The 24,481-nt window shown below is 38.1% G+C and overlaps 1 protein-coding gene across 3 annotated transcripts in view; it reads right to left on the reverse strand.

Moving 5' to 3' along the window:
- AFF3 (AF4/FMR2 family member 3) overlaps window positions 1–24,481 on the reverse strand; it is a 694,821-nt gene that overhangs the window by 340,786 nt on the left and 329,554 nt on the right. For 2 of the 3 annotated variants that reach the window (XM_043992436.1, XM_043992435.1), the window contains exon 5: window positions 10,197–10,241. The exons of the other annotated variant lie outside the window; for it this stretch is intronic. In XM_043992436.1, the coding sequence (XP_043848371.1) occupies window positions 10,197–10,241 (45 nt within the window). The remainder of the gene's footprint in view (window positions 1–10,196; window positions 10,242–24,481) is intronic. 3 annotated transcript variants of the gene reach the window in all.

The raw sequence follows: 24,481 nt of genomic DNA on the forward strand, positions 1-24,481 counted from the left end.
GCCTCACCAAAAAAAAGTGAGGAAAGTTGGGTGGGTAAGTAGGGTTAGGCAAACCTCTTGTGGCAAACTTATGGGATGATATATATGAGTCACATAAGCTTAGCAAACATACAGATTGCAATTTGTAATTGTGGAGGGAACATGGACATCACACCCCTGCTGCTTATTACTTACATGATCTTGGGTAGTTTTCTTAGCCTCACTGGGCCTTGGTTTCTTCTTATGTAAGATGAGGGAGTTGTACAATATAGCATCTGATGTCCCGTCTAACTCTTCATCTAAGGGTCCTATAATCCTTTGGACAATGAATGATGTACTCTCATTTTAAAATATTTTATACATATTATTTAATTGGAAACAGGTAGCACATATTGTAAAGAACACTGGAACTGTTGTTAGTAGATATCTGGGCTCATGACACTTATGAGCTCTGTGGTCATGGTCCCTTGACCATTTCCTCATTAGGGCTATTGTAAGGATCAAGTGAAATAGCACATGTAAAGCGTTTTTCAAAACTTTAAAGTACTATAAAAAGTTGTCTTTCGTTATTATCTCCATTATACAGATAAGGAAATCTAGGCTTAAGAAGGAAAAGTGACGGGGACAGCTAGATGACGCAGTGGATAAAGCACCAGCCCTGGATTCAGGAGTACCTGAGTTCAAATCCGGCCTCAGACACTTGACTTACTAGCTGTGTGACCCTGGGCAAGTCACTTAACCCCCATTGCCCAGCAAAAACAAAAACAAAACAAAAAAAAAAAAGGAAAAGTGACTTTTCCAAGATCACATAGATAGAAAAGAGAAAAAACAGCACACGAATCTGGGTCTTTTGATTCAGAGTCCAGGGTCCCCTCTACTATGCCACACTATATCTCACATAGAGAATAAAAACAACACACAACAGTGATTAAGAAATCAAGACAGCAAAACACAACAGAAATGTTAAATATGTCTAGTACCCTACCATTCTTGACTTGGTTCAAGGGCATGCTGCTGTGCTCTTGGTTTCATGAAAACTAAGATGCACTCAAATTTAGAGTAAGAAAGAAAACTAGGAGAATGCTGTGAAAACCACAATGAAACACGCTGATGACATGTATTATGTTAAATCATGCATACTCTAATCATAGATGTGAAGGTTCTTTTATTGAAAGGTATTATTCTGTATAAATAGGTGCCTCCTCCACATTTGAACTTTCATTCATTCACCCAACAAGCATTTCATTAAGTGCCGACCACATGCATAGCATGTGTATTAAGACGCTAAGGAAAACCACCTTTCTTCTGTTCATTTTTCAACTATTTCATTTCTTTTTGTTGTTATTGTTGATACACTTTACATGGCTACAACCACAGATAAAATAAATCTTGAGTATGTTTAATGCCCTAAAATTATGTCAAAAGTCAACACAGGGAGTTTTAAAGCAGAAATTGTGAATATGATCCTTTGAGAGAGCCTGGAAGGAAGCCTAAAATTGTCTTCCACTTAGTCCATAAAATATTTTCTGGCCTCCTTTACCTTTACCAATATCACAGTAATGATAGAACCAATAGCATCATTAATCAGAAGGACATCAGCATGCAATTTTTCTCTCATTTTTATTATTTTTGTATGTGTGTGTATATACCCACAGCACACTCACAGAATCAGAATCACCAAATCTCATTGCTTGAAGGTAATCTCAGAGGTCATATAGTATAAGCCATGGCTGACCAGGGATCTCTTTTCAAATGTTGCCAACAAATGATTATAGAACCTCTGCTAAAGATTTCCAATAATGGGGAACCCCATACTTCCAGGGCTAACTGGTAACAGCTCACCATGAAAAGATACCTATTCAAAAATTAAAAGCTTACTCTTTACTAACTTCGAAACTTTATTCTCAGAGCTTGTATATACTTGAGTGAATATCCATTTATCCTCTATTGCAAATAATTTTGGAACTTGTCATTGTTGCCAAATGGCATATGCCATAGAAAACAGTAGAACTAGTGCCCCTAGGCATGTCTTTCAAACTAATCTGTGCCCCAGGCCTCAGTTCACCCTTGACCCATATACCAAAGTAGAGAGATACTAGAATGATTGTGGGTCTCCCTGATCCTACCCAATCCTGCAACTGAACTTGTGGAGATCCTTGTCATGCCAAAGTTTAGGAAGAATGAAATTTAGCAGAACTTTTAAAGTTTTGTCTTACTTTGTTGCTTCAGAAAAATTAATTTTCATCCTCTGAACATATCCTATAATGTGCTACTCACCACCACACCTTTGCTCATAATGTTCCCTATACTTCAACCCACATCTCTGTTGGTTGATATAGATGATCCTTAAGACTGTTTCCATCTTTAAATTCTATGATTTCTCCACTGTGGGCACCATTAAATCTTCTTATGTTTCCTAACATCATTTGGTCCCACCATTTTGCCTACCATTGGCTAATAGGTACACTTTGCAGCCTCAGGAAACACGGACTAGGAACCCAACATATGTATTGCAGAGGCAGCTGTGGTATAATGCCTAGAGAGATGGCCTTGGAGTCAGGAAAACTCAGGTTTAGGTCTCACATCTAACACAGACAGACTCTAACCCTAAGCAAGTCATTTACCTTCTCGTTATGCTTCTCCTTTTAAGCCCACATCTTTCATGAAACCTTCCCTAGGTTTCTCAGCTAGGTGGTGCAATGGTTAAAACTCTGGACCTGGAGTTTAGGAAGACCTGAGTTCAAATCCTTCCTTTAAACTCTAGCTGTGTCATCCTGGGGAAGTTACAACTTCTCTTTGCCTCAGTTTCCTCAAAGGTAAAATGGGGATGATAAAAACACCTATCTTGCAGGGTTGTTATGAGGATCAAATGAAATAATATTTATAAAGTGCTTAGCACAGTGACTGGCGCATAGTAGGCAATATATAAATGTTGTTCTCTTCCCATTCCCCATATCCTACTCTTAATGCTTTTGGTCCTTATCTCATATTATCTTACTGAACTCTAATGTACGTAATATATTCAAGTTTATTTATTCATTCATTCGTTTGTTTGTTTGTTTATTTATTTATTTATTTTGCAGGGCAATGAGGGTTAAGTGGCTTGCCCAGGGTCACACAGCTAGTAAGTGTCAAATGTCTGAGGCTGGATTTGAACTCAGGTCCTCCCGAATTCAGGGCCATTGCTTTATCCACTGCTCCACCTAGCTGTACCCCATATTTATTTTTAATATCACTTTTTGGGTAACTTCTGATAGGCCATGGGTTCCTTGACAGAAAGAACTATATTTTATTTATTTTGTCTTTCATTCATAATCCAGCACATTGAAATGCACACTGAGGGCTTGGGGGAGGAAGAATGAGATATTTGGCTTCATCTATGCAGAGGAAGATTTTAACCCTCCCTCTACCAATCAGCACCATTCTGTAATTCATCATCTTAGAGAATAGTCTGGGCCATTGAGAGGCTAAGTGACTTGCTTAGGGGTAGAGTCCATCTGTGTTAGAGGTGAGACCTAAACCTGGGTTCTCCTGTCTTCAAGGCCATTTCTCTAGGCATTACACTGTAGCTGCCTCTGCAATACATATGCTGGGTTCTTAGCCTATGTTTCCTGAGGCTGCAAAGTGTACCTACTAGCCAATCATAGGCAAAATTGAGGGACCAAAAGATGTTAGGAAACGTAAGAAGATTTAATGGTGCCCACAGTGGGGAAATCATAGCACTTAGAGATGGAAACAGTCTTAGGGATCATCTGCTTCCTATTCATTTCTAGATGTACCCCCTATCAAAAAAAGAGAGAGGGAAAGATAAATACATTTTATTTAATAATCACACTGCCCTGCCACTCACAAACATGTTAGTATTCCTTACCTTTATGTAATCATAAAATGTTAGAGCTGAAAGGTCACCCAGTCCAATCCCATCATTTTATAGATGCTGAAGCTGAGCTCTAGAGAGGTGACATGATTTGTTCAAGGTAAACTAATTAGTAATTATTACGGTCAAGATGAGAACTCTGGTTTTCTGAGTACTAGCACGATGTTCTCTTTTATGCCAGGATGTATGTAGGCTTGCTAGCATATATCCTTTTCAGATGTTTCTATAGGCCTTTATTTTAGCTCTACTTTGAGTGTTTATTTTCCTTACAATAATAATGAGGTGTAGTATGGGTGCTTCACTATATTTATGCCCAGATTGATTTTGCCATTTGGTGGGTGCACTTCTTCCCTAATGGAAGCAATGCTGTGTAAAACAAATGAATGAATTTACAGGGGAACTGTGAACTAGTCAAAGTCCAGCCTAATTGTGGTCTGTTTCCAAATACTTAGCACCTAGAGTAAGTCCCCTCTCTGGTTCCACTCATTTCTTCTTTTTGAAATGAGATAACTCCTGAAAATCTAAATGGGAAATCAAGCAATAAATGGTTACTTACTGCTTCTGATGACTCTGGAGTTAGAGGACCTGTGTTTAAATCCTGCTACTTACTACCTGTGACCTTGGGCCAATCACTTAACCTCTCTACAAAATGAGGAAATTGAATTAGATGACCCCAAAGTCCCCCCTCACCCTATTAATGATAAATAAGTACTATGGGGAATACACAAAAGCAAACACATGGTAACTGACCTTAAGGAGTTTATAAGCTAGATGGCAGAGAAGACAGAATAGATATATTAAAAATAAAAACTAACATTATAAGGTAGCACATGCTAAGAGCCACATTGGAGGTGAGAATATCTAGTTTTATATAAAATATATAAAAAAATAAATACAAGGTGATTTGGGGTGGGGGTGGGGGTGAGGCAATTGGGATTAAGTGACTTGCCCAGGGTCACACAGCTAGTAAGTGTCAATTGTCTGAGGCCAAATTTGAACTCAGGTCCTCTTGACTCCAAGGCCAGTGCTTTATCCACTGCACCACCTAGCTGCCCTTCAGTTACTGCATTTAAAAGGAATGATATGAGCAAAGGCCTGGGGACAAGAATGTAAATGACATTCTCTAGGAACAATGAGATTAGCTTGGCTACAGTGGAGGGTTCATAGTAAGGAGTAATGGGATAGTAATGACTGTAGCAGTAATTTGGGACCAGGTTCTGACATGCTGAAAGTAATGCTTTAGAAAGATCCATCTACCCATGGTATGTAGGACTGAATAGAAAAGACAAGGGATGTGGCATGGGAAGGCTATTTAAGAGAGGCTGGTAATAGGGATCAGGGCCTGGATTGGTGGTGGCAGGGAAATGATGAATGAGAGAAACATTGTAAAAAAAGAAACACATAGGACATGGGGATCAATGGAGAAATAGTCAAATATCATCAGAAAGCTGTGAGAGTGTTGTTGTTCAGTTGTTCAGAGGCAGTTGTGCCTGCCTCTTTGTGACCCCACTGGGGGTTTTCTTGGCATAGGTAATGGAGTAGTTTGCCATTTTCTTCTCCAGCTAACTTTACAGATGAGGAAACCGAGGCAAACAGGGTTAAGTGACTTGCCCAGGGTCACACAGCTAGTAAGTGTCTGAGGCCAGATCTGAACTCATGAAGATGTGAGGTTGTATGATTGAGCAAAGGAAAGAGAACATTGAGAGGATAAGGAAAGTCAAGAGAAGAAGCTGGCTTTGAGGAGAAGGTTTAGCTTTAGACAGGTTGAATTTGGGATGGTAATAGAATATGAAGATGGAGGTCCCTAATGTAGCAGAAAATGAAGGACGAGAACCTAAAATAGGATACAAAGAATAGATGGTGACTGAAAATTTTTCAGTAGAGAATAATATGGTCAGATCTGTCCACTAGAAAATTGGTTAATATAGTGATTGTGTGTAGGATGGTTTAGAGAAGGGGAAAAGGGAAGCCAGGGAGACTCTTTAGGAATCTAGTGTAAATTAGCCCAGATGAAATGGTGAAATAGGTTGAATTAGGGTATTGGCAGTATGGCTAGAGAGAAGGGGACAACCCTGAAACCCACTAGGGCCGGAGAATCAATAGTATTTGGCAAGAGAGATGGCTAACCAGTGAATCAATAGGCTTTTATTAAGAGTCTACTATGGGCCAGACACTGTGATGGGTTCTGGGAATACAAAGACAAAAACAGAAAATCCTTGCTCTCCAGAAAATTACTTTTTATCAGGTTAAGAAGAAGTAATGGGACTTACCCATTACCACCAGTGTCTCTTTTCATGTTGTCAATGAGAAAATATCCAGAATCTCTATTATCCAGAGCCCTTTAGTTATGCTCATATCTTGGTCTTTATCATGATTGTATACGGTATTGTATGGATTGTGCCCCTCAGTCTGACTTTGTAATTGCCTTCTAAAACTGTCTTGGCTAAAACTTATGCATCCCAGATTCCAGTGCTGCAGAAACCCATTAAACTCTAAACAGATTTTATTTGCTGAACAAATGTTAATGCCATTCTACGTTAATGGATAATGCAACAGAAAGCACCTAAGTATTACTGCACTGGAACCTTTAAGGATGAAATATTGTATAACTTGGAAGACTGTCTGTTGTAAACATATGTCAGCCATAAGGGCTTCAAGACCTGATCTCCCATCTTCTCAGAACTCAGATATAATTTCTCCCTTGGTTAAGTGAATTTTGCAATAACACACAGATTTATTAGGTCCCATGATTAAAATACACAGAGTAAGAATATAAAATGATTATGCTTTAGAACATACTGTTAGATTCAAATGACTCTAAGGCAATCATGTCAGCAAAAAAGGAGAGAGATGGAAGAAAGGGGAAGTCAAGCAAAGGGTTGATAACTTTAGTTATCAAACACCTGTGTTCATGTACCCAGAAGCACCCATCTGGCTCTTAGATATCATGAATTGAGGAAACATAAGCCTGGACAGCACAATTACCATAATTATTCTATAAATGAGCAGTGACTCATTGATAAAATGTAGCCTCCTTTGATTGATTTATATTTACCTATAGTGGTTCCAGAAAAAACAATAAGTAGAAATTATGAACTGTAATCTTTTTTCTTTTTAAAAGGTATTTGTATAATCCGTCCCTACCATAGCCCATAACTTATTGAATAATAGTCTCAGTGGTAGAAATGCAAGAATATATAGGATGATATTCACTATGTCATCTTCATAGCACTGGTCACATATACAGAGGGAATAACAGGAAAAACAGGGCACTGGCTAGGTGTGGTTACACACATCTGTAGTTTCTGTTATGGGGAAGGCTGAGGCTGGTGGGCTGCTTAAGGTCAGGTGTTCCGAGCTGTAGAAGGACTAAAACTGATAATATGTCTGCACTAAAACTGGCAATAATACAGTGAGCCCATGGGAACAGAATACCACTCAACCGCCCTTAAGTGAATTGGTGGAGGTCAGAAAAATGCTTCTCTGCTGATGAGTATTGGAATCAGGTCATGAATTGCTAGCCTTGCCAGCCTGGGTGAAATAGTTGGAAGAAAGGAAGGGAGGAAAAAAAAAATACCAAACTAAAGCTAAGTAAAAATCTCAATCTCATTAGGAGGAAATCTGGCAAAGAAAACACTTTTCAGAATGTCTTGATAGAAAGTAAACTCCTTGAGGAATAGGACTACAGTAATTTTGTCTTTGTATTCCTACTGGTTGGTATGGTGCCTTGCACATGCCCTTAATTAAGGTTTGTTGAATTGATTAGATTCTATCAGGTTGAATTTATTTGATAATCTTAATATTTCAGAACACAAGAGTGTCATAGTCACATACATGCAATTTAGTGGGCCAGTTATCACTTTCACCCAGATAGTGGCACTTACTCTGTGCAGACACATCACCCATACCATCACCAAGAAGTTGAGGAAAGGGTACAAGAAGTTCTAGCTTGCTATTATTACTACCCTGGTTTCTGGCTACTCCTGGGCTTTTCTAGCATATTGCCATCTAAAGTGTTATAGAAAAAAAGCTGTGTCTGGGGCGGCTAGGTGGCGCAGTGGATAAAGCACCGGCCTTGGATTCAGGAGTACCTGAGTTCAAATCTGGCCTCAGACACTTGACTTACTAGCTGTGTGACCCTGGGCAAGTCACTTAACCCCCATTGCCCAGCAAAAAAAAAAAAAAAAGCTGTGTCAACCAGTATTATCTGGTATCCATACCAGTACCTATATAGATACACATAGATCTATGTCTATCTATTTATAATGCATATGTGGATAATATGTATAATATCTATTTATAATGTGGCTATATGGATAATAACTGTGTTATTACACAATGCCAAAACTATCACCTGACAAAATTTTAATTTAGGAGGGTCTTTCAAATCTGTTCTTTCATTCTATTCATGACTTTTTTTCTTCTCCATACTCAATCCACCCCACAGAACCTATGGCAAAGTTGGAAGCACTGGCATAGCTCAGGTGGGACCCAGGTGTGGCAGTATATGTAATACTGGGAAGTTGAAGTTCAGTACTGTGGACAGTGACTGAGTAATGTGAGAATGCCTCCTTTGGGAACAGCATGACTAAAATCTTGTGAGAGGAACTCTTTGTTTTATTTTAAGTAAATAATATGTGTTGGGTATATATATTACTGAATTACTTAGCAAAACTGTAAATACTTTTTGAAATATGGAAGAAAAAGATGAAATGACCATTTCTCACAATACTGTCAGGTTTTACAGGGAAAAGAGAGGGGAGGAACAAGGGAAAAGTCTTTCTATTTTAAAAATTCTGATTCCTAGGTAAGGTGAGAATTAATCTCTCAAGGCATTTTATGTATCATGCACAAACACCATGATGTGCCAAAGGAAGAATATCTGCCCTATTAACAATACTCATGAATATTCCGGTCCCCAAAGATATAAATAAACTGAAACTATAAACAAAATCTACATGTGTGAGTATATGTGTGTGTGTGTGTGTGTGTGTGTGTGTGTGTGTGTGTGTGTGTGTGTGTGTGTGAGAGAGAGAGAGAGAGAGAGAGAGAGAGAGAGAGAGAGAGAGAGAGAGAGAGAGAGAGAGAGAGAGAGAGGAAAACTCAAGTTAGGATGCTGCCTTGGGGCACCTAATGGATACTTAATAATATTTATTGATGAATTAATTGGTTGAATTTAATCTGAAACAAACATTTGAATGGAGAAGATGGAATAATTTAATATACATTTAAAAACCAGAAAAGACAGGGAGGGGAGGACCTGCCTGCTTTTGACAATTTTTTTCTAAGTTAAACTGCCAGGAAAAAAAAAATCACAAGACACTCATTAGATCAATCTTAAATAAAGTATTTGGCCTCTTTGAGAGACATATGATTATTTGACAACATCTGCAAGAAAGAAACCTGCCTTTGGGTACAGCATGATTACTAATGTAGAATTCTAAACCAAATAACTATATTACTATAATTCAATAACAATTCTAGAAAAAAAAAGTGTGTATGATGTCCAAAAGATAGAAACATATTAAAATGAATTTTTTTCTCCTGCTGGGATTTGCCATACCATCTGGTCTAATTTGTCTTGGTGTTTTGCCCAGTAAAATATAAGCTTTCTGAGAAATGCAAATTATTAGGTTACTACTCTGAAAAAGAAAATATGAGTGAAGAATATGGGTGGTGGACGACACCCTGATTATAAGTTTGTCTACTTAAGGAAACACTCAATATGGAAACATAGCCTAACCTAGACCAATCTGAGTGTGAAACTGTTTCACATAGTGAACACAAGATAAAGGTGACTGTGATGAAGAGTTCTGAAATACAAATAGTAATAAGGATAATAATGATATGCAAAACAATATGAAAATAATTTATCAGACACTGAACACCACCTTCTCACTGGAGTGCTACCAATTCTAATTAAGTTTAGGAGAAAAAAAATAGCAAATTAACTCCTGCCTCACTTGAAAGGTACAGACTATTAAAAGATGAGTTTAAATACTGGTGTGAAAAATGGAAGCATCCAAATGTGAACAATAGTGTATATTTTCATTTATAATTCTATCCTCCTATCTTCTTGCTAATCAATTCAGTATAAGGTCATCCTTGTTTTTGCCAAGAAACTGTGGCAACCTGTAGCTCAGCTGATTTTGCTTCCAAAAGTTTTATGACAGAAAACATTATCTAGATAACAAAAATGACTGCTATAGGTAATTATATAATTAAGGGGTTAAGGATCGGGAATATATGGAAGGCATCATGGGCCTGGTAATTCCTACTTTGTTCCTATTTAGATTATATGCCCAACAATATGATAGATGGGATTTTTAAAAGTTCCTACCCGTAATATTTCTTCAACACAGCTGTTATCGCCTGATCCACTGTCCTGAAAGCAAAGGAAAATATAACTGTAAGCCAGACACACCAAATGTTCTTAGGAAGGGCAGTCAGACAGAGACAGAATGAGATATGAAAGACAGGCCCTAGATGAATAGAAATGAGATGAATTTTGAACTTACAGAATTATGATATTGGGGGTACACAGACGGCTCCCAGGCATGATCTCCTAAATGTAGGAAATTGGGGAATTGGCATGATACCTTTGGAGTCCCTTCCATTGCTCTACCTCCTGCCTTGAGTCTCTATCTAATGATTCTTCTGCTCGTCCAGCTCTTTTGCTGAATAGGCCAAAAGCCCCTGTGGATTGGCTTAGCACAGGTCTCCTAATTCTCTTCATTGCCCTAGCTTGCGCTTTCTGATCATGTACCTTTTAGGACTGGCTTCCAGTTCTAACTCAGCTTTCAAAGAGTAGGCGCTCATTGTCTTTGGGCAGCATCTGCGGAGGTCAGCTGCCACATTTGACAACAATAAAATACCAATAACAAAACCCATATGCTTTTTAACTAGGGGGTATCTTGCAGATCACCAAATCTAACCTTCTAATTTTACAGGAGATGAAACTGAGACACACTGAGGTGAGATAGGAGTAGTAACAGAAATAAACCTTGCAACTTTCAATTTACAAAGCAATTTGCCTAAAATAGCTCTATGAGGTAGGCATGAAAAGCATTATTATCCGTATTTTATATATGAGAAAAATGACCTGACCAAGGTCACCCAATTAGTAAACCACAGAATTCAAGCCCATGTCTTTTGACAGGCATCCAGTCAGTGTTCTATCACATCACACTTCCTCAACTATACCATGCAACTTCAACAGTACTATGGCAGTACAATATAAGCCTAATTGATTTTCTAAGATGTATTTTCTTCTAAAATGGGATTTTAAATCAGCTTCCTAGAGAGCTAAATACAATGTTGTATTGGGTTATGCACTGGACTTAGATGTTAGTTGACCTGGGTTTAATTATTAGTTGTGTGACTTTTAGTAGCTCACTTAAGCTTTCTGAATCTTTTTTTTTTTTTCAGTGCAACAAACATTTATTTTATTTTTTCCAGTTACATGTAAGGGTAGTTTTCAACATTCATTTTCATAAGATTTAGAGTTCCAAATTTTTCTCCCTCCCTCCCTTTCCTCTCCTCTTCCACAAGACATCAACCAATCTGATATAGGTTATATATGTACAATCCACAAGTGCTCTTTTTATCAGTTCTTTCTATGGGGGTGGAAACTTTCTGAATCTTAAGGTTTATTTTTATTTATTTATTTATTTTTAGTGAGGCAATTGGGGTTAAGTGACTTGCCCAGGGTCACACAGCTAGTAAGTGTTAAGTGTCTGAGGCCGGATTTGAACTCCGGTACTCCTGACTCCAGGGCCGGTGCTTTATCCACTGCGCCACCTAGCTGCCCCAAGGTTTATTTTTAATACAAATTATCTTTGGTTTTTGTGTTACCTTTATTTCCAAATAGGTTCCTTCATACCTTCCCTATAATGTGAGTCATTCCTTATAATAAGCATTATAAAAGAAAGAGAAAAGAATGGAGAGTGAAGCTAACCAATACATTAATCAAGTCTGATGACATAGTTAATGTTCCACATCCATCCCTCCATCTCTGGAAAGAAGGAAGGGAGGCGCATTTTTTTACCTCTTCTTTAGGACCAAACTTGGTCACTGTCTTATACAGCATTCAATGTAGTTGTTTCTATTTACATTGTTGTGGTTATTAGGCATATTGTTTTCCTGGTTCTGTTTATATCTTTCTGTATCAATCAGTTCATATATCTTCCTATGCTTCTCTGAATTCTTCATATTTAATTTTACAAGCAATATCCCATTGTTTAGCTATTCTCCAATTAACAGGTACCTATTGTTTCTAATTCTTTGCTATCACAAAAAGTGTTGCTATGAAATTTCTGTTATTAATCTCCTTAGGGTATATGCCTCACAGTGGGATCTCTGTATTGAAGGGTAGCTTTAGTTATCATCATTTTCCTTCCTTCTTTCCTTCCTTCCTTCCTTCCTTCCTTCCTTCCTTCCTTCCTTCCTTCCTTCCTTCCTTCCTTCCTTCCTTCCTTCCTTCCTTTCTTCCTTCCTTCCTTCCTTCCTTCCTTCCTTCCTTCCTTCCTTCCTTCCTTCCTTCCTTCCTTCCTTCCTTCCTTCCTTCCTTTCTTCCTCAAATTACTTTCCTGAATGGTTGGACCAATTTACATTTCCACCAACAGTGTATTAATGAGACTTATTTTTTAAAAAATCCTTCTAACATTGACTATTTTCTTTTTATCATCTTTGCCAATTAGTTGGGTATGTGAGGTGAAAGTTCAGGGCTGTTTAGATACACATTTCCATAGGGAGGCAGCATGGTACTGAGGAAAGAGCATTCCTTGGTGAAGTATAAATAAATACCTGGGTTAGATTGCTGGCTCTATTACTTATTATCTGTGTGACTTTTTTTTTTTTTTTAGTGAGGCAATTGGGGTTAAGTGACTTGCCCAAGGTCACACAGCTAGCAAGTGTTAAGTGTCTGAGGCCGGATTTGAACTCAGGTACTCCTGACTTCAGGGCTGGTGCTTTATCCACTGTGCCACCTAGCTGCCCCCATCTGTGTGACTTTTGACAAATCACTTTACATCTCTGACTCTCACTTTCTTCAGCTATAAAATGACACTGTGGAGTAGATATTTTATATTTGCATTAGTTCTTTTTATATCTTGGATATGACTCTTCTCAGAGATATTTGATACAATGATTTTAAAGAATCAGTCTACATTTTCCATTCTTCTAATTGTATTGATTTTTTTTCATGTAAGGCTTTTCAACTTAATGTAATCACAATCATCTTTTTTTTTTCTTTTGTGATTACCTTTGTCTTAGTCTAAGTTTCTTTATACAAGTCATGATGCTATGAAAATGAAATGAGATACCCAAATACTCAAATGGATCTATAAGTTTGTCATTATGGAAGTTCTCTCCAGTGATTTAGATTGCAACTCCTTTGTGTTATATACCCTGCTCATACTCATCATGCACCTCTCAATTTTCTTGCTTGTTGATTGGCTGTGTGATATGTAGAAGTACTTCTTGAAGTTTAAAACATTATATAATTGTCAGCTGTCATTTTAATGTATCCAACTTCACTTCAAAGTACATACAATACTCATAGGCACAGTACGGCCCCAAAAGTTTACATGAAAGCTCACTACTGAGAATAATTCTCAAAGTTTGTTGACCCCTTTCTCCATCTCAAAAATCCTTCCTCCTTTAGCTTCCATGACACTGCATTCCTATGCTTTTTCATATATCTCTCTGATCATTCCTTAGCTGATTTCTTAATTTCCTTTTGCCCCTTGAATATTACTAAAAGATTTGTGCTTGTTCCCTTCCCTTCTCTACCTTTGAAAATCCCATTCATTCTTTAGGCTTCATCTATCACCTCTGTACAAATGACTCTCAAATGTTTATCTTTCACTTTCTCCCCAAGGTTCTTATCTCAGATCTTTTGGATATCTCCACTTACATTAGTATCTCAAACTCAACATGTCCAAAAGTGAATTGTTCATCTTTTCTCCAAAATCTATCCTTTCCCTTAATATTCCTATTGATAGTACCACCTTCCTTCTAGTCACTTGATTTCCTAAATGAGGAGTCAGCATCTTTTATTCTCTCTTCCACACTTATTATGCCCAATCATTTTCAATGCCTGTGAATTCTAATTCCACACCATTTCTCAATGAATCTCCCTCCTTCCCACTCTCATTTTAATAAATGAGCACAGTGTAATATTACCATACCACTGAAAAAATTATGAAGACTACAGAAAACTATGGGAAGATTTGCATAAATTGATACAAAGTGAAGTAAGCAGAGTCAGAAAAACAACATATATAATGATTACAACAGTATGTACTTCGATGCAAATGTAAAGAACAAAAACTGAAACTGAACATACTGTATGATTATAATGACCAGACTTGTCCATGAAGAAGAGATGTAAAGCATATCTCTCTCCCTTCTTTGTAGACATTTGAGACTAAGTGTGAAACATTGTATATATTATCAGAATCGGTTAGTTTTGCTGAACTACCTTTCGCCCCTCCTTTTTTCTTCTTTGTTATAAGAGATGGCTCTCTGGGTTGGGATGGATGGAGGAATGTATTTGGAAATGAAAGTGATATATAAACCAAAAAAAAAAATCAATAAATATTAAAGACCCACCATAATCTGTCTTCCATCCTACCTTTTCTTTTTTTTTTTTTGTTGGGGGGGGGCAATGAGGGTTAAGTGACTTGCCCAGGGTCATACAGCTAGTAACTGTCAAGTGTTTGAGGCCAGGTTTGAACTCAGGTCCTCCTGAATCCAGGGCCGGTGCTCTATCCACTGCGCCACCTAGCTGCCCCCATCCTACCTTTTCATCCATATCTCTTATTACTGCTCTTCATGCAGGTCATAGTATGGTCATAATGGAACTTCTATCCCTCATTCATATCTTGCCTTTTCCCATTTCCGTGCTTTTGCTCATGTTATCTCCTCTTTTTGGAATGTACTCCCTTCATTTTCTGTTGAAATCCTTTCTTTTCTTGAATGCCAACCCAATGGAGTGCCTCCTCCTCAATGAAGCTCATTCTATCTCAAAGTGATTATCTTTCTTTCCTTCAATAATTCAAAGAACTTTGCCTAGATCTCTTCTTCATACTTATCATATTCTCCCTCCTGTCATACCCAAATGTACATATTCGTGTCACATCTCCCTAAGTAGACTATAAAGTTCTTGGAGACTGCATCAATTGTTACTTTGATCTCCCCAGTATGTTCTTCGATGCCTTATGTATACCAGGTGTTAGTGAATGCTTGCAGAATTGATTTGAATTACTATATATTTTTTTATAGGTAAGATGACCAAAATGACCAACACGGAGGGGATATCAGCATTGGAATTCAGAAGGAAAGCTTAATTGACATTGGTCATGAAGCATTGCTATTCTTCCTTGGAAAACACACTTCTCAGAAATGACACTACCTTGGTGGTGTCCTTTCCATGGAAACCACAGGAATTTCAAATGGAGAGAGGCACTCCAGTCTTAACTCCTTTTGTTATGTGCTGAGTGATTTCAAGGGGCAAAGTATCATTTGCCTCATGCACTGGCCTGTGTTTCACATGTAACACTTGGGAACACTTATCATAGCTCTTGAAGTGCTAATGGATACATGTTTGCTAGGTGTTCAGTGCTTAGCAGTAGGACTATGAGAATATAATTTTTGAGTTTCAGTGAAGTTCTTGGCTATTAGCCATGCTATTATGGGTATGTGCAAACTTCAGCCCTCTATTTATTTGGTCCAGAGTATTCTAGAATGTGACTTTTAATTCATTTCAATTCAGTATGTCTTTATTAAATGCCTACTGTATGTAAGGTGACAGAAACAAAAAAAGGAGGCAGGCTTTCACTTCAAAAAGCTTACATTATAATAGGGAGAAAATTGCAAGCATACAGATACCTGTGATACAAAGGCAAGCAAAATTCCAAGGAATGTGCTGTTTGGAATTTAAGAAATCAGTTTTAGTTGGGATTGTGGGGAAAGGAATGGATTAAGTAGTAGCTGAGTTGGGCCTTTAAGTCAAGTCATGTCAATAAGAATTTATTAAGCACCTACTATATGCCAGACACTGGGCTAAGCACCGGAGATATAAAGAAAGGCAAAAATAGCCTCTGTCCTCAAGGATCTCAGAATCTACCAGGGGGCACAACATGCAAACTATGGACAAATAACATAAATATTGTATAAATTAGAGGTAAATTCAGAGGAATCCAAAAGCCACAGAAGCCTCAGAGCAGAAAGCCAGTGATCAGTCCCCTATCCCCCAGCACAAAAGTGGCCCCTGTGCCCTAGGAGCAGACCTCAACTTTATAAGTTTAAAAATAGGCTACAATATGAATAAGAAACAGAAAAGGACCCTTACCATTGACAGCTTCTATGGCAACAGGGAAAACCAAAACACAAACTCAGATGAGGACAATACTGTCAAAATGCCTACATGTAAAGCCTCAAGTGAGAAGAGGAATTGGTCTCAAGAGCAAAAAGCCTTCTTGGAAGAGCTCAAAAAAGCTTTTAAAAAACAAGCAAGAAGGGCAGCTAGGTGGCGCAGTGGATAGAGCACTGGCTCTGGATTCAGGAGGACCTGAGTTCAAATCTGGCCTCAGACACTTGATACTTACTAGCTGTGTGATCTGGGGCAAGTCACTTAACCCTCATTGACCCACGGAAAAAAAAAAAGAAATAAAAGAAATAATAAAGCTTCACTTCCTCCTTTCCCCACTTTATTAGCATTTGCAATAATTTCTGAATCAGAAATTTAAGCATTAAATCCTGACAGATGGATACTTATTCTAGTAGGCTGTGTTAGATGACTCCTAAGGTCATTTGCAATTCCAGGATTCTGTGATTATCTTATCATTTATGTGGGAAGATGACACAGAGACCCACTCACAAATAGCAACCTAATAAAAGTCCAATTGGTTCAGTAATTTGCCCTTCCTCCTAAAATGACACCATTTCATCAGTTTTCACAAATATGAATCTAATGTGAGCCCAAGTTTTTAAAAGTATCTTTTCCCTAAAACACATTTTTAATAACACGTCGCAGTAAAAATCTGGGGTAGAAGAGAACATCGGATTTGCCATCAGATGGTCTGAGTTATGATACTGGTTCTGCTACTTAAAAATCTGTGTTCCCTAAGGCAAGCCACTTCACTTTTCTACCTTTCAGTTTCTTCATCTGTAAAATGCAGGAGCTGGACTAAATGATCCCACTTTTTTTTTTATTAGTGGAAACCTGGGTTGATATATAGAGCCAATAAAGAAACCACCACCATAATATTTAGCATTAAGATCCAAGCGCATACCATCAAAATATATTCACATGCCCGGCCAATCTTTGTTTTAGAACAACAGCATTTCCATTTATGTACCTAAGGCATTTCCCTGCCATTAGTTTTTCTGCGTAGAGTCTGGAAACTTTTAAGTCAAGTCTACCCCATTATAGGCCACTTAGTAAGTTATGACTGAGAAAGAACATTAGCTCTACAGCAATCACCCCGTTCTAGTTTCCTCATTAAAGTTTATTAATCATAGAAGGCAAGGTGCTACCAGTGTGGTGCTAACCATTCATGGACACAATGGAACTACCTGGCTCTGAGAAAGCATGTCAAGATCAAGAGTTATAAATCATTTTTACTCCAAGTTCTTTGTACACACCCCTGCTTTTGTTTCTCTCCACATTTTGCTTTCATTTTGGTGCCTGGCACCAAGTTAAGTTCCCATCTCTCAGGCCAGGAATCTTCTGAAATCTTCAATTTCCTCCTAGCCCCAACCAAACTTGACTAGGTATTTCTGTGGAAATATAATACAAAGCCACATTAGGAACCTCTCCAACTTTACCAGCCAACCTTCAGTAACACCACTGTAGAAAGGTACTGTGGACAGATGATATATTCCCGTAAGGTTTAGGGCTAACAAAAAGCCTGAAGGAAATTCATTGAACTACATTTTCCATAAGCCTATTAATGGATTTTGGGTAGGAATCCTTGCAGAATCCTTAAATGACTGGGGAGTCTTATAATAGAGACAGGGTAGTTCAGAGTTGGCACAGAGACAAAAGAGATGGGGAAATATGGCAGCTGTGTACAGACTGTGCTTGTGCTAACTCAGGCAGCAGAGACAGAAGCAACAAGAGACCTTAGCACACCCTAGCATGTAACTGTTGAACCAACAGAAGTAAACAGCAATCTCTACTGGGCTCTTTAGTGACTAGTCTATTAAATCAGCATTTGCAAGTCTTTTGTGGTGAGTTCTCTAGCAGTATTCCAAGAGCGGGGAGGGCTCCTGTTGTTTCCAAAGATTGAGGAGTCAACTGGGAACCAAGGCAAGAGCTTCCAAGAGATGTAGAAGTCTAGCAGTCATTTGGAATTGTTGAATCGATTCAATTTTTTTGTGTTATTACTTTGATATTATTTCATTAAATACCTTTTGATTTTAGTATTTGTCATTTGGCTTGATCTGGGAAAAGCCGATGCCTTAAGAGGAGCTCAGAAGTATGCTTTTGGATAGAAAGTTACCCCAACAGTGCTACGTGGTTGCAGAGGATAGAGTGCCAGGCCTAGAGTCAGGAAGACTCATCTTCCCAAATTCAAATTCTGCCTCAGACACTTACTAGCTTTGTGACCCTGGGCAAGTCACTCCTGAAAGGAGATGGGTTGGTACCGATCCAGATCCCATGAATGTGTTCTTTTCTGGAGTCCAGGCAATATCATTAATCTAGCACTTTGTGATTCACATATCTCACAGGCTTAACATTAAATTGTGATGGGGTGTTTTGGTTTGAGGATCTAAACCCCAGCAAATAAACTATATAAGCAGTGACCCGAGGGAGGCATCCATCCCTCTAAACACTGAGTCCCTAAGGTGTAATGAATTTGGTGTCAAATGGACTGTGTTTGGTTCCTAGCTTTGCCACTTACTGTGTGACCTTGGCCAAGTCACTTAATCTCTTTAGAACCTTTAGTTCTCTCATCTACAAAATGATGGAATTGAATTAGGTGATCTCTAGAGTAGCTTTAAATCTTAGATCCTTTGACAATGAGTGGTCCAACCCCTCCTATAGTATTCCCTTCCCTAACCTACTCCTAGTCCCAATTTACCCACTGAGTGACAAGCTGCTTAAGCAAATCAGAAATTATCCATTAAAAAAAAAAGATGGACTGTTTTCTAAAATCACTCGTTGATTTAATCAAGGATAATGTGAACAAATTCTCATTGTGAATTTGCCTAGGAGACAGTGATGCACTAAAAAGCCTCTTTAAATTAAACTTTGGGGTTTGACTCCATAAAGCTAAGTTCCCTCTTGAATGCCACAGTTTAATTACACTTGAGGTGATTTATATAAATGGCAAGTTCCTTTTGTGATTTCCTCCTACCCACATCCATTTGTTTTCCATTGTTCCAATTCAGCAAGGGAGCCAGGCTACAGTAGCAATGTGCCCAGCACTGCTTCTGATGATTGGGGATTGGGGAAAGAAGATTTCATTTTGGGGCTAGGTCCACAGTGTTGTTCCAGAAAAGAACACATTCATGGGATCTGGATGGGTACCAATCCATCTCCTTTCAGGATATTGCCCTTCATCCCCTCCTCCCTGCCCTCTCTGATTCTGAAAAGATGCCAGGACTCAGCCAGGGTCAGAATGTTCTGAAAGGCAGGCTCAGGAAGTCCTGGTCTGAAATTATATGTGCAGATTCAGGGTACAGCAGAATGGTCTTCAGATGTTGAATATACCCCTAACTCCTTGGAGGCAGAGGGTAGGGGAGAAAGGAAAGGTCCCTAAAGATCAAAGAGATGGATATAGACCCTCAGAGGTTAGGAGGAGATAGGATTCCTCTTCTCCTAAACTCAAGCTCTGCATAGCATGGATTCAGGTTGGGACTAAAGCAGTCATTCGACTTCCGCTATTCTTCATCCTGTTAGTCTTCTACTGCAGTTAAATCCTGTCCCTGCATTTGCAGGATCAGCTCCCTCTAGGTCCATAATTTCAGTGTTTTCTAAAATGATTCAAAACTCACATATGATGTATATCCAAGAAAAAAAAACAGGGCTCATATTTTTCACTACAAAATTTTACTTTCTTTGGTATGGAACAAGATCTGCAGAATGTTTAATTATACTGCTGTGTTTTGTGTGTATGTGTGTGTGTGTTTTCTTTCTGTGGTTGTTATTTCATGCCAAGTTACTGAGTGGTATTTATACTGACTTTGATGAACCTAACTCATTTGCCTATCATTACATTCTGAAATCTGTCATAACAGTCTCACCTCATGGAAACTCCAATGAGCCTTCAATTAAAAGCTAGCTAACTCCAGCTCATTGTGCTCCTTGGAAGCACTGCCCATCAGCACCCTCTCTCACAGAGTTGCCCTCCCCAAACTCTGCCAAGTATATACACCCCAGTTCACATTCTGCCAGAAAAATAGAAGAATCCCTGCTCTGAGTAACTGTAGCTGAAGAAATAGCCAGGAGCATCACATAGGAGAAAGCACAAGGTGCTAATTACCATGCTAAGCACAGAGGTCTAGAAGATGCAAGGCTTCTCCAGTGAATCCTTGGGAAATTGAATGTCATTCCACCAAAGCTGAAGAGGCACACATTTTATTTACTACAGAACTTTAACTCTTTACTTGATCAGTCATTTTTCAAGGCTGAACTTGTATGCTAAAATAATAATATTGCAGAGTGCCACAACATTTTTGTTTGTTTGTAGGCACTAAAAAAAGCTCCTAAGGCATTTTCTTTTTAATTATTTTCCCCACAAAAAACTCAAAACATCTCTCTGAGGAAGGTAGGGAACAAGCATTATTAGCCTCACTTTATAAAGAAACAGAGGTACAAACAAATTAAGTGAGTTTCTTAAGGTCCTGAAGGCAGCAAGCCAGGATTCACATGAATGTTTTAAGTCTCTCAGTTCATTGCTCCAAAACAATTATTCTATCTATCTATCTATCTATCTATCTATCTATCTATCTATCTATCTATCTATCTATCTATCTATCTATCTATCTATCTATCTATTAATCTATCTATCTATCTATCTATCTATCTATCTATCTATCTATCTATCTATCTATCTATCTATCTATCTATCTATCTATCAGTCAATCTATATATTTTTCCAGACCACAAGCACTTAAACCCACTCCTCAACCCCATGTTATCCTTTTCCATTGTCTTCCTCTGCCAGAAAAGTATGTAAGAAAAGCATACTGTTCTAAAAGGGGAACATGTAAAATCATAAGCTCTTGTCTCCTATCTCCAACTTGACTTGACTGTAGGTTGTCTCTGCTCTAGTCCACTGTGTTGACCACTAGCAGGATAGTCTAACTTAAACATCACTTTCAGCATGTCACTCCCCTACTAAAAACATTTCCATTGCCCCCTTAATTTCTATCACATTGAGCTGAAATTTTTCTCCCTGTCCCTACCCTACATACCCAGACTTATTTCTTAGTACTCTCCAACATGTTCCCTTCATTCTAATTAGGACAGTTTTCTCACTATCCTAAAGACTTGTCAATCTAATTTCAAACTTCATGCCTTTTTTCATGTAACTCCCTTTGTCTTCAGGGCCCTTCCTTCTCTGTTAGACTTGTTACTCTTGGATCTGAACCATACTTAACTGATGAGCTAGTTCTCCCTTTTCCAAGGAGCCTTCTTTTAACTTCCTAAGTCCTCTGTATTCCATTTTGTTAAGGTACTTCTCCCCTTAATATCACATTGTTTATATTTTGTATTAAACAATTTAATATACTATATGACCTTATAGTCTTTGATACACATAATAGAAATAATTTTGTTTCATAGTGAGGCAGAAGATTATCTATCTCTATCTCTATCTCTCTCTAGCTATAGAGAGAATCATAAGATTTAGAGCTAGAAAAGAACTTAAAGGTAATTGATTCCAATTTCTTCATTTCATGAATGAAGAAACTGAGGCAAAGAAAGATTAAGTGACTTGTTTTATGTCTGCTACTGCTTTTTGAAGATGTCATGTACATAGTCCAAATATAAGAGTGAATCAAGAGTTCACTATATGTTTTTCATATCTCTGGAATATTTAAGAGCCTCTAAAACTAGTCAAAAGTGGTTTGTATTACAGCACTTAAGCACAATTCCTAGCACACAGTAAGTGCTTAATAAATGCTTTATACGTTATCTGTCTACAGTTGTAATTTTTATTGAAAATGGCTTAAATTATAACATGCAGAGAAAAGTTCACTGTTTTCAGAGTGCTGGACTCATGAAAAAACACATAAGCATTTGAACAATAGAGAGTGACTTCTAAACTTTGGACTAAGACTTATTAATTGGGATGAAGTGATGTTCCACTAGGTCATTGCATGGTCCAGCAAAGTATCCATGTCTTGTATACCAGGGATATCATCCCTAATGTTGTTGTTGGGTAGTTTCAGTCATGTCCAACTCTTTGTGTCTCTATCTGGTGTTTTCTTGACAAAGACACTGAAGTGGTTTGACATTTTATTTTCAGGCTCATTTTACAGATGAGGAAACTGAGGTAAACAGGGTTAAGTGACTTGTCCAGGATCACACAGCTAGTAAGTGTCTGAAGCCAAATTTGAACTCAGGAATATGGGTCTTCCTGACTCCAACTCTGGTGCTTTATCCACCTAGCTGCCCCTTCATAGTGATTAATTTACTAATAATATAGTTCCTACTATGTGAAAAACACTGTACTTGACAACTGTAGAACTGGAGAGGAGTATAAAATAAATTCTTGGGGCAGCTAGGTGGCGCAGTGGATAGAGCACCAGCCCTGAAATTAGGAGGACCTGAGTTCAAATCCGGACTGAGACACTTAACACTTACTAGTTGTGTGACCCTGGGCAAGTCACTTAACCCCAATTGCCTCACGAAAAAAAATTCTTGGCTTTCAAGGATCTTATAAAAAGCAATTGGAGAGAAAACACTTCCCAGTAGGTGTAAACAGTGCTTTGCAAAGTTCCAAGAATAATAATCAGAATCAGAATCTTAATAGTTATCATTCTGGGGGGCAGCTAGGTGGTGCAGTGGATAAAGCACTGGCCTTGGATTCAGGAGGACTTGAGTTCAAATCCAGCCTCAGACACTTGACACTTAACTAGCTGTGTGACCCTGGGCAAGTCACTTAACCCTCATTGCCCTGCAAAAACAAAAACAAAAACAAAAACTAGTTATCATTCTGTACAGAATTTTCCAAAGCACTTTATATAAATGACCTTACATAAGAGTTAAATCTCTTAACAACTCTATGAAGTTGTCCAAAGTGTTAAGACCTAGAAACACAAATTTTTACTATGTTTTACTACGTTTTTACTCAATTGGGAATGAAAAAATATTGATATGATCAATGTTTGAATCAATTAGGAAGTTATTTGCAACAAGAAAATTAAGAGAAGTAAAAGAAAATTAGCAACAAAACATCATTCAACATTTGGAATCATTACCAGACATAATAATATCAGTTTATTAAATACACCTCATAAGCTTACTTTTGGAAGTGTTGTTGCACATTCCATCCATGTCATGATTTTTAACGAAAAGACTTGATAACACCTTGGGTTTTGATTTGCAATTAGCATATTCATCCTGAAGGGTCAATCACTTCAAGATGCCTGTCTTTTCAGAGATGGGAAATCAACTACAGATTATGTTTAGACATTGGGGTCCAGGGCCTCTATTCTGTGCAATGTTATTCTCTTGGTTTAGCTTCTTTCTTATGCTCAACTGTGAAAACTAGGTTGGGGGAGGGTATAGGTGTCCCTTGTTTAGGGAAGTAGGCCTATGCTTACTACCCAATAAAGAAACCACTGCTTGACAACAAACATTTTGATGGAATCAGCCTTGGGACCAATGATCTAATTAGCCACCAAATCTTTTATTCTGTCTACAAACCCAGAGGCTATTGCTGCAAGCATACTTCTAGTGATTGAGAAATGAATAAAGATGAAGTAGACAACTAATCCCCTCCCCCTACCAAAAAAAAAATCTGTAACTTTAAGAGTGACAAGGCAGATGCTAGCACAGTGTAACCTTCCTATGAATACTCCGCCAAATATATACAAAATTTTCCCTCGTACTCTTCTTCAAAAAAAAGGATGATGTTATATAGTTCTGTTGAATTTGGGCAATAGGAGAATATATCCCTTAGATTCTAATGAAACTGAAATATTCCTTAGTCTATCATGACAGCCATCAAGGTAATAAAAACCACTTTTCATTGCTAATCTTTGCAGTCCTCCTTATAGATGTTGTTTCTCTCCAAGTTACTGATAGACTGTGAATGCAGATTAATGATGGATTTCTGAACAAGAGCCCTTCTCCAAAGGCACTCTATTTAGTATAACTGGCATCCTATTTAGTATATATGCCTACTCAAAATATCTTGTATTCCAAATAGAATCTGTCATAGAAAATAGTAAGCATTCTATGCATACACACATATCATGGCAATGACATTTCACTAACTTTTATTCATTAAAAGAAAAAGCAGGTTTTGTGTGTGTGTGTGTGTGTGTGTGTGAGAGAGAGGCAATTGGGGTTAAGTGACTTGCCCAGGGTCACACAGCTAGTAAGTGTTAAGTGTCTCAGTTCAGATTTGAACTCAGGTCCTCCTGAATCCAGGGCTGGTG

The sequence above is a fragment of the Dromiciops gliroides genome, chromosome 3, assembly GCF_019393635.1.
Source record: "Dromiciops gliroides isolate mDroGli1 chromosome 3, mDroGli1.pri, whole genome shotgun sequence".
Taxonomy (NCBI): domain Eukaryota; kingdom Metazoa; phylum Chordata; class Mammalia; order Microbiotheria; family Microbiotheriidae; genus Dromiciops; species Dromiciops gliroides.